The sequence below is a fragment of the Lissotriton vulgaris genome, chromosome 5 (genome assembly GCF_964263255.1).
Source record: "Lissotriton vulgaris chromosome 5, aLisVul1.2, whole genome shotgun sequence".
In the NCBI taxonomy this organism is placed as follows: Eukaryota; Metazoa; Chordata; class Amphibia; order Caudata; family Salamandridae; genus Lissotriton; species Lissotriton vulgaris.
This window is the reverse complement of record NC_141693.1, coordinates 57,567,518-57,578,540: the sequence shown is the minus strand read 5'-3', so window position 1 is coordinate 57,578,540 and position 11,023 is coordinate 57,567,518. Positions and strand designations below refer to the sequence as shown.

The 11,023-nt window shown below is 46.1% G+C and overlaps 1 protein-coding gene across 1 annotated transcript in view; it reads left to right on the top strand.

Moving 5' to 3' along the window:
• The first annotated feature begins 8,104 nt into the window (after window positions 1-8,104).
• LOC147710143 (E3 ubiquitin-protein ligase TRIM11-like) overlaps window positions 8,105-11,023 on the top strand; it is a 166,211-nt gene continuing 163,292 nt past the window's right edge. The window contains exon 1 of the mRNA XM_086920837.1: window positions 8,105-9,015. Within this exon, the coding sequence (XP_086776963.1) occupies window positions 8,602-9,015 (414 nt within the window). The 5' untranslated portion in view covers window positions 8,105-8,601. The remainder of the gene's footprint in view (window positions 9,016-11,023) is intronic.

The window sequence follows — 11,023 nt, the reverse complement described above, 5'->3', positions numbered from 1 at the left end:
GATCGCGGCATAAAACAGGTATGCACAAACAACGGCAATGCCCTACACTGCTCTTACACACAAAAGAGAGTATGCCTCTATCTTCAATAGAGGCAACAGTGTAACAATGAGGAATATTCTCAAAGTGGTCTTTGTCAGTGGAGAGGGTCTATGGTGCAGAACAGATAAATGACAGCATGTGGAGACCATAACATTTTATGATAGGTCAAATTAAATCAAGAATAAAAAAAATAAAAAAACAAAAAGGTTCGTATGAGGGGTAGCAACAGTATGTACACCTTGGAAAAAAGAAGTGTATCTAGGAGCTGCAAGAAGTCACAGTAGCAGGTAGACAGAGGCATGTCTGGTAAAGAGGTTGAGATGGAACAGCAATAAGGAAAAATCAGCTTCCAGCGAGTGAGTACTCATTACTCAGATAATGAGTATTCTACCAATGTGTGAATTGAAATTTAAAAAAAAAAATAACCTTTATTTGCCAGATTTTGAGTTAACAAACATACAGCAGTGAACAGTACATCAGGTACATTTTACTACAGGCAGAGTCAGTGTGGAACCATTCTGAGGACAATTACAATCATGTATTTCCTTGCATTTCTACAAACGTCAATCTCTCCCCAAATTGCGCTTGTGAATTTAAAAGTTAGGGAATTTTGGAGGCTGACATCAGCACTACCAGGATGTGGCACAGGAGAAGGATTCTGGAGTCCAGCAGTCGTAGAAAGAGTGAGAAGCCCATCCTCCCTCTGTGAAAGACCGTGCTCCTGTACGACTCTCCAAACCTAGGCCACAAAAAGATTTCACAACATGCCGAGACCACAACTGCAGCCCTCGACCACAGGAAGGAATGGCATCACTGGGACTTCACAAAAGTGGGCGACTTCTACTTCCTAAGGAGCATGTGTGTTGCTAAAGACGTGTTGTGTGGTTATGTCATGTGTATGGAACTATAAAGCTTCTTTTACAAAAACAGCTAACAGTTGACTCAATGTTGTCTGTAGTTATAGACATTTAAATCTGAACACGTAACTGTCCACACACGTGATTGCATCTTGCTATTGTCGTTCTTCAGCAATTCCGCTCCAGCGTACGCATGTCATCACTTAAATTCACCATCTGTTCAGAATACTTTTAAACAGGATGCACGCTGTGCCTTTGCTATGAAAACATTTTTAAAAAAATCAAAAAGTGTGGCGTGGTCAAGTAATTATCAGTAGAATTAAAAGTAAGCAAAGCCAGCCACAAAAAGTTATATTAAAGATATTGGAAGGTGGGGGTTGGGTGAAGGAGGGCGAGGGGAACTGCAAGAAATACAGACCCTTGGGATGAAAGGGAAACAATGACACTGTTCTGCAATCTCTTTATATGGTTTAATGATTCTGCATTGGTAATCCCCATAACCTGTCTCCCTCGATCCACATTGTTATTTAGAGATCCTTTTTTATTCTCCAGCAACCAATATTAACTGAGAGGGATAGAATGAGCGCTGAAGCACGCTGATAAGCATTCATGGTCCTAATACCAGCGTCAGTGGTGTGCAAAACATAGAGAAATAGGAGAAATGAGTGTCAGCGGGGTCGTGCTGGTTTAAGGCAGAGAGCGAAATCGAAACTTTCCGTGGGGCTGGACTTCCGGCTTCGGAAGCACGTGCCCACGGAGAGAAGCAGTGCTGGTGACGCGGGGCTCCCATGCCCTAGAGAGAGCCCCGCGGTGGCGGTTGAAGTCCGGAGTGGCGGTAAGTGGGCGGGCGCTCGGTGCACTTGTGTGTGTGTGCGCGCGCACGCGCGTGTGTGTGTATGCGACGGCGGGTTCTTTGTATGTGTGGGTGCGTGCGTGCATGGGCGCTCGTGTGTGTGTGTCTCTGTTTCTGCGCATGCGTGTGTGGTGTTGGTGCTTCCCAGGAGACAGCAGCTGAGCGCGTTCGCAAGCGCGTTGGCCGCTAAAATCGCCTCCTTGAAGAGGCAATGTGCGTGGCCAGGTGCTGTCTCCTGGGAAGCACACCCAGTAACAAAAGATCTCCTGGCGGACACAGCGCTAACGCGCTGTTACGCCACGAGACCTAAAAAGAGAGGTGTGCACTTCAAAAGAAGCAGAACCCCAACATAAAACGACAAAGACTCAGACTCTAAATCACATTTGGTGTCTGAAAAAGGACTATAAGAAGGGGAGGTTCGAGTCACCAAAAACTGGTCCTCTGCCAAGCAGCGGGCTGCGAGAGGGGAAGCTCTGCAAGTCGTCTGACCAGGACTAGAGGCCATGGCCTGCTGGTCTCCATGCTGGGTGAGGGGAGATCACCTCCCCTGGAGCACCATCATCTGCCTGCTTGTCAAGACCAGTGTGCCTTGTCAGGATGAGGAGAGCGTTGGAGGGAGCGAGGTCCAGTGGGGGGCGTGCACGTGCACTCCCTGAGCGCGATGTGAAGCTTTGCACCCCTCGGGCCATGGCCCATGTGCAGTATCGCCTCTGCAACGTCAGTATGCCAAAAGAGGGTGCATTATTCTGAGCCGTATCAGAAGACCTATGCACCAGGTCACACCTCCGTGGTCACAACGTTTGCCCATGGGTGTCACAGTTGAACTGATTTTGGGCCAGGAGTGCCAGACTTGTGACTGCTGAAATCGGTGACTCCTTACGCTAGGAGGGGCCGCCGTAGTGAGGACGATCTCATAAGAAGAGTCAAACTGCCAGAACTCTAAGGAAACAATTAAGAAGGGCAGTTAGGTTGACACGCCAACATAGGCCATCCTCCACTACATGGAAGTAAGTATGTCAATTAAAGAAAAAATATAAAAAACAAATTTGGGAAGACAAAAAAACACAACATAATAACTTCTGAACAAAATTATTATATAATGCAAAGCAATCAAACACCAGAAATTACCTCTAGCCTCATTTCAGCTTATCATGCAAAATGCGGTAGATATGCACTTGCTACTAGAAGAAAAAGCAATGTTAAGTCGACGAGTCCACCCTTGGATGGTATTGCATTCCTATACAAAACCTGTGCCAGCGGCATATCTGGGTCTTCCCTTTTCCCCTTACTTAAAAAACAAGTTTTTAAAGTTGCCTCCAACGCAGCCCAGCCCAGCTGGAAGTATCAGGGCTCAAAAGCATGCATTCTATGTGGGTCACCAACACCGGATTTTATACATCATATATGCATTTGCCCAGCCTTACTTTCTCATCGCCGTCATCTATTGAGGAGACAGTTCAATGATGGAGGCATCCGCCCCTGTAGATCTGCCATATTAAAATGCCTGGACTCAAATGATCCGCAACTCATTTGCCACTTAATAAAAATGTTAATCTGTTATAAGAAAGTAATGACACAATGAAATTGGTCACATAGTCGCTCAGAGGTCACTGTCTGCCTTTTAACAACAATATTAAGGTAAATTGAAATTACCAATTAGTTTTAATGTATTGAACAAAAAAGGTGGTGTATCACCCGTTCATATCAATGTTAACCTTTCAAATAGAATGTTTAAAGAAAAGGAGGAAATTATAAGTTTTAACATGTCTATATGTCCGTTTGCTTTAACCGTACAATGCATTTTTGTTTTGGAACATTGTTCTGGTTTTAATTAACTAAACAATAAAGAGAATTCACTTTCACTTTCATAAGGAGAGTATGCGCCCAGATAGTGAGTAACGCAGTGCTGTTGGTATCATTTTGTCCAAGGGTTCGAGTCATTGTCTCGACCTAATCAATACTGCTGTGACCAGTGGGTCTAGCCGACACACATTGATCTAACCTGAAGGATTCCCCGAGGATCATCAAGCCACTGCTGAGGACTTCATACCATCATTGAAGCCCCGGTTAGGAGCCAGAGGACCACACCACCCCCCTCTCCCCTGCTAGGGGGAAGTGCAGTGTCTGCCAAGCGGGAGCAGATCCGATCACTGGAAAGAACCGGCAGCGCTGCGTGACAGAGAGAGACTGCGTTGCTAGGGGCTGCTACGTACATCGCGAGCAGCGCGTTTGCGTCATACATGATGCGGACTCTTGAGCTCCCCAGGAGAGGGCACTCGCTGCTCCATTGAGCATTGCCATAATGCCAGAGCGGGTAAGACTGGAACTGGGCCCTCGTGGCCCCGGGGGACTTGCTGCTAATGGTCCTGCGGCACCATGGACACTTTGACTAATTCCTCAAGAATCAAAGGTAAAACTGTTGAGTGCAACCTAATAGCTTGCATTACCTAGATGCAGGCATGAGTAAATGGGCAATAACCCCAAACAGTTTACAAGAAGGCGGGTGGGACAGGGATCTGCCTGACAACTACTCGAGCCCGGACCTCAAGTGGGCTTTAGTCATTGCTTCCGATTGTCATATACCTTTGTATGTGTAGCATTAGAAATAAAATACTTAATTTTTCTATAAAAGTGAGTATTGGACTGGAGATTGATTTATTGCTCATACTGTTTGCACCTTGAGTTATGAGTCGTGTTCACTGACCTGTATCTACATCCCCCCAAGGGAGCCGTGAGGACTCAACCACAGCTACCCCTGGGAGTCAAGCGCAGAAGGGGTCCCTGGCCCAGTTGCTCAGGACCCATAGTAGATACGGCCCCGGGACACCAGAAGTAGAAGGCCTCAACCTCCACGGTTGAGCACAGTACCCCCTACGGGCCCAATGGCCCTCTGAAAGGGGTTCTGGCAGAAGGCAAGAAAAAAGGAAAGAAAGAAGGAGAGGGGGAAAGAAAGAGAGAAGGAAAGAGAGAATGAAAGAAAGAGAAGGAAAGAAGGAAGGTGAGAAGAAAGAAAGATAGAATTACTAGAAAGAGAAAGAGAAAGAGAAGGAAAGATAAAGAAAGAGAGAAGGAGAGAAGGAAAGAAAGAAGGAGAAAAGAAAAGAAAGAAAGAGAAGGAAAGAAAGAAAGAAAGAAAGAAAGAAAGAAAGAAAGAAAGAATTACAAGAAAGAGAAAGAGAAGGAAAGATAAAGAAAGAGAGAAGGAGAGAAGGAAAGAAAGAGAGAATGAAAGAAAGAGAAGGAAGGTGAGAAGAAAGAAAGAAAGATAGAATTACTATAAAGATAAAGAGAAAGAGAAGGAAAGATAAAGAAAGAGAGAAGGAGAGATAAAGAAAGAGAGATGGAAGCAATGAAAGAAGAGATGAAAGAAGGCAAAGATAAAAGCCAAGAGAAAGAAAGAACGAAGGAAAGAGAAAGAAAGAAAGAATGAGAGAAAAAAAGACTGAAAAATGGAAAGAAAAAGGTGAAAGAAAGAAAAAGTAAAAGAAACATAACATCACATAACGTGTATTTGTAAAGCGCACTTTCACCCGGACGTATCTTGGAGCTGAATAACAGATGATTATTGTTACCCAACTCAATGGTACTCATTTTATCGACCTCAGATGGATGAAAGAGAGAGAAAGAGGGAGACGGAAAGAAAGAAATGACTAGAAGAAAAGATAAAAAGATAGAAGGAAAGAGAGAAAGACACAGAATGAAAGAAGACAGGAATAGAAGGAGAAAAAAAAGAAAGAAGAAAAATAAATGAAGTAAAAAGAGGCGAAATGAATACAGAATCGTTTCAAATTGACACAATCTTGTATGCTGTGAAATAGCAGAAGCCAGAAAATCAAAACACTCCAAGAGAGGTTTACAGCAGAGATGGGATCTGATAAAGATGGGATGTGCGCTAGAAGCGCCCTGCTATCACATCCAGCTCTAACCACAAAGGCAGCTACAAACTAATCATAAAGAAAACTAAAACACTGGCACCGAAGGGAGCCAGCTTGTGTGGACGCGCTCCTTGAGAGTGAGCGGAATGCAGTCTCTCAAAGTGAAGTTAACCAGTGGCTTTAGTGGGCGGAGCCTCTGCCCCACACTACAAGCTGCAGTGGGTGGAGGCAACATATGAGTGACACAACAACAGACCAATGGATGAAAAGGGGTGGCTGAAAGCCCCTATATGTAATATATTATGCATATTTTAGTAACATCAAAAGGTTTTGGCTAACACAAGACCTAAAAATACAAAAGAAACCTCACATCATGATATTTTTAATGAATGACTGAAATGTATGGATAAAAACCTGCATGCACATTTTTGCATAAATAAATTATTCATGTAGGTGTCAGTAAATGTACATTTAACAAGGTGGGAGAGTTAAGGGATTATATCCACTGCTGTGGATGGAAGGGTACTCCCAGTCCCCTAGACAAGTAGCTATATAACAATACGAAGGAGTACCACCAAAGATAAGGCTGAAACAGCCAATATTGGTGGGATGAGACACTAGTGTAAAAGAAGAAGTCCTCCTTTGTTTTTAAGGAACCCCTCACTCACCGACCTGGTCGGTGACATGCTTCATCATCGGGGCCACCTCGGCAGCCGAGTGCCGCCAAGGTGTGCTACAACACCTGAATACAGTGGAGCGGGTATGTGAGTGATGAATGTGAAAAAAAGTCAGTGAGTTAAAAATTGTCCTGGTATAACTTTTACCAAATATAATTTATTCTAAAGCTACTGGACAATATTAAAAACAGTGATGATACAATAAAGGCTTTAATGAGACCTAGTGTATCTGTGATATGTGCTGGGTCTACATGTTTCAAACCATATGGGATTTACCGGTTTTTCATCAGGACCAAAATTGTAAAGGAGTTGGGTGGTCAGGGTACACTAACACCCTGCCATACCTGCAACCCTTTCAAACCCAAAGATAGCGATTTGCTAAATGGGTAAAAATAGTGGTAACCCAGAAGTGGTTACATAAAAAAGAACAAACTCCTCAATGGAGGGAGAGAAGTAGGTTATCGGCCAAAATTCTGACCAGAGAACTAATACGTTCTTGAACTCTGTAACTTCCCCTCAAATCCCCGTGAGGCAAACCTTCCTCCATTGAGGAGTTTGTTCTTTTTTATGTAACCACTTCTGGGTTACCACTATTTTTACCCATTTAGCAAATCGCTATCTTTATATCACAGATACATTAGGTCTCATTAAAGCCTTTATTGTATCATCACTGTTTTTAATATTGTCCAGTAGCTTTAGAATAAATTATATTTGGTAGACAGTGAATTGTTGTGGAGACATTTCATTCTCATGCTTTACACTGACCCTGAAGGACTTTTTATCCTTACACTATTCACAGAACCCTGGGGAAGGCCCTCTCTCTTCTTTCAGCATCTGACTGAAACGTCATAACCGGCAGTAAACCACGAACAGCCGAGGAGAGACCAGGAGGAAAGAAATGAGTAAACAATGCACTTCCAGCACCAGGACGTCTGCTAAACAAACACATACAAACAATTAAAGGTGCACACCTAATATCTGCAAAGTGTATATATTTCATATGTTTACATTTGATTTAGAAATAGTTAATAGTGACCACTAACTATGCAAGATGAGGAGAGTAAAAGTGTCTTTTCTGTTTTATTCACTTTTTCAGTAGGTCTACCACGAGAAAGCAAACTCAGCTTTTTATTGTAGTCACTATTAGGTTTAGACCCCTGGCCTTCAATGAACAGCTCCTGTTTGAGTACAAAAGTAACTAATATGAGCAGTGTAAATAGTGAATAGTGAAACTAATATGTGTAGTTATAACCAGTAAAATATTTACAAATAATTTTTCGAATGAAATATAGAATTGTTTTTGCACAAATGTTTTTTGATCAAAGCCAATGGAATTAAGGGATTTTGCACAAGTTGAGTTGTGCCCATAATTATGGATATGCCACATGTACCGCATACAACTGTGCCTACCTCAAACAGATAAACAAGCATTTGCAATGCAATGGGTCTTGCATTGGTGAAAGTTAGAGATATTGGCGGTGGAAATGAGAACGCAGAATTGACAAGTTAAAAATAACTTGGAGGATTTTATACAAATCCATATTTAGGAGACCGCTCCTGGCACTTTCAGAACCTGAGAAGAAAACCAAATTACTGGTATTTTTGCTGAGAAAGGAGGGAACTCTCGAGTCAGAGCAAAGGAGTCAGTTCTCTGCTCTGTGACTGCAACATGAACCCGGAAGTCCCGGCGCAGCCAGAGAGGGGCAGACGCACAGACACACCCACTGCACACAGAAAGGGGCAGACACACAGACACACCCACTGCACACAGAGAGAGGCAGACGCACAGACACACCCACTGCACACAGGGAGGGAGGGACAGACGCACAGACACACCCACTGCACACAGAGAGGGACGGACGCACAGACACACCCACTGCACACAGAGAGGGACAGACCAGACGCACAGACACCCACTGCACACCGAGAGGGGCAGACGCACAGACACACCCACTGCACACAGAGAGGGACAGACGCACCGACACACCCACTGCACACAGAGAGGGACAGACGCACAGACACACCCACTGCACGCAGAGAGGGACAGACGCACAGACACACCCACTGCACACAGAGAGGGACAGACGCACAGACACCCACTGCACACCGAGAGGGGCAGACGCACAGACACACCCACTGCACACAGAGAGGGACAGACGCACCGACAAACCCACTGCACACAGAGAGGGACAGACGCACAGACACACCCACTGCACGCAGAGAGGGACAGACGCACAGACACACCCACTGCACAAAGAGAGAAACTGAAACTTGCCTTCACTTCCTGCATTTCTGAATCATGGCGGCAGCAGCTCAGCTCGGGAGCCTCAAGGAAGAGGCCACGTGTTCCATCTGTTTGGGATATTTTACTGATCCGGTGATGATCGGTTGTGGACACAACTTCTGTCGCTCCTGCATCACCCAGAGCTGGGAGGGAAGAGATGGAAACTTCCCCTGTCCACAGTGCAGGGAGATATCTTCTAGGAAAAACCTCCGACCCAACAGGCAGCTGGGGAACATGGTGGAAATGTTAAAACAGCTCCATCTGCCCCCCGTGAAGCCCCCGGAGGAGAATCTGTGCGAGAAACATGAAGAGAAACTGAGGCTGTTCTGTGCAGAGGATCAGAGGATGATATGCTGGGTCTGCCGGGAGTCCAAGGAGCATAAAACTCACTCAGCAACTCCTATAGAGGAGGCTGCAGAGGAGCACAAGGTACGTCTGTGGGTGTGCTGGGATCACAAAGTCGTTTGTTGAGCCTCCAAGGGGCAGCCGGAGAGCACACGCTGTGTGTTCCAGAAGGCGCCATGTCCCTGGGACAACACTTTTACATTTCTGGATTTTGCTTTTTACATATTTTGACCTGGTGTGTTCAAGCAATAGGGTCCAGTAAAGTGAATCACAACTACAAATCCCAGAATGCACTGATATGTTCAATCAAAATCCTAGAAATGAAAAAGTTGTGTCCCGGTGGCCTGGAGTCATCTGGTCTCCCTCCCTGTTTATGCCATAGAGGAGGCTGCAGAAGAGAACAGGGTGTGTCTGTGGATGTTTATGGATCATACTGCACCCGTGGGCCCAAAGAGAGGTCTGTGCAAGGAGGGTATGTGGGTGTTCACGATTCACAAGTGAAGACACTGTAAGTTCCACAGAGGAAGAAGCTGCAGAGGAGCACAAGGTATATGTGTGGGTGTTCAAGATTCACAAGTGAAGGCAGTATGTACATTCTGCAGAGGGGCACAAGGCAGTCTGTGGACGATCACGATTCACAATTGAATAAACTTGTTAAGTCTTTAAGAGGATACAATGTATATTTTGGGAGTGTTAAGTGTTCTTCGAGAAGGCTGCTGAAAAATACAAGGTATGTTTGTTGGTGTTTAGGGATTGTAAGTGAATCCACTCCATGAGGGCTTTATAGGAACCTGTAAAAGAGCACAAAGTGTGTCTGTCAGAGCGCTGGGATCATGGGCTGTATACTGTGAGCCACAAAGGCGGCTGCAGAGGATCAGAAGGGGTGTGTGTGGGTGTTTTAGGATCTTACATTATACTCATTCCGTGTAACACTGCAGTGTGAGTTGTCGGTGTCAGAAGACTTGACGCGACAATGCAGGGTGTAGCACACGAGCTCACAGGAGCAGAGACACAGCAGAAGAGCTGCAGCAATGCAGGGTGACGCACACAGGGTCTCAAGGGCATCTGTGCAGATGAGTCCCGAACAGTGCAGGGTTCACCAGACACAAAGAGAGGTGCAGGGTCCAGGCGCTAGACTTGCATCGTCATTGAACACAGAGTGAAGATCCCCTGTAGCTTTGGCTGCTTGAAGCTCGCTGGCTTTGGGGACCCCTCACAGGATGAATGACCGTCAGGCTGGGCTGCGATCACAGGCTCCCGGTCTGGGGAAGCTCGGAGTGTCCGACCTCCTCACCTCGAGGTGCAGAGCAGTGGACTGGGCTCGGGGTGATGAGGACAAACCCCTCCATTCAGCGGCAAGAGAGGTCCTTCCTCAGTCCTGGGGTCTAGCGCCTCCTGTAGAAGGGAGACGGCCATCCTTCCCGTCTCTGGTCTTCAGCGTTCTCTTCAGTAGAGGTCCTTCCTCTGTCCTGGGGGTCCAACGCCTCCTGTAGAAGGGAGACGGCCATCATTCCCGTCTCTGATCTTCAGCATTCTCTTCAGTAGAGGTCCTTCATAGGTCCTGGGTTCTAGCACCTCCTGTAGAATGGAGACCGCCATCATTCCCGTCTCTGGTCTTCAGTTTTCTCTTCAGTAGAAATCCTTCCTCGGTCCTGGGGGTCCAGCGCCTCCGGTTGAAGGGAGACGGCTATCATTCCTGTCTCTGGTCTTCCGCGTTCCCTTCAGATGAGGTTCTTCCTCGGTCCTGGGGGTCCAGTGCCTCCTGTAGAACGGAGACGGCCATCATTCCCGCCTCTGTTCTTCAACGGTCTCTTTAGTAGAGGTCCTTCCTCTGTCCTGGGGCTCCAGCGCCTCCTGTAGAAGGGAGACAGCCATCATTCCCGTCTCTGATCTTCAGCGTTCTCTTCAGTAGAGGTCATTCCTCGGTCCTGGGGTTCTAGCGCCTCCTGTAGAAGGGAGACAGCCATCATTCCCGTCTCTGGTCTTCAGCGTTCTCTTCAGTAGAGGTCCTTCATCGGTCCTGGGGTCCAGCGCCTCCTGTAGAAGGGAGACGGCCATCATTCCCGTCTCTGATCTTCAGCGTTCTCTTCAG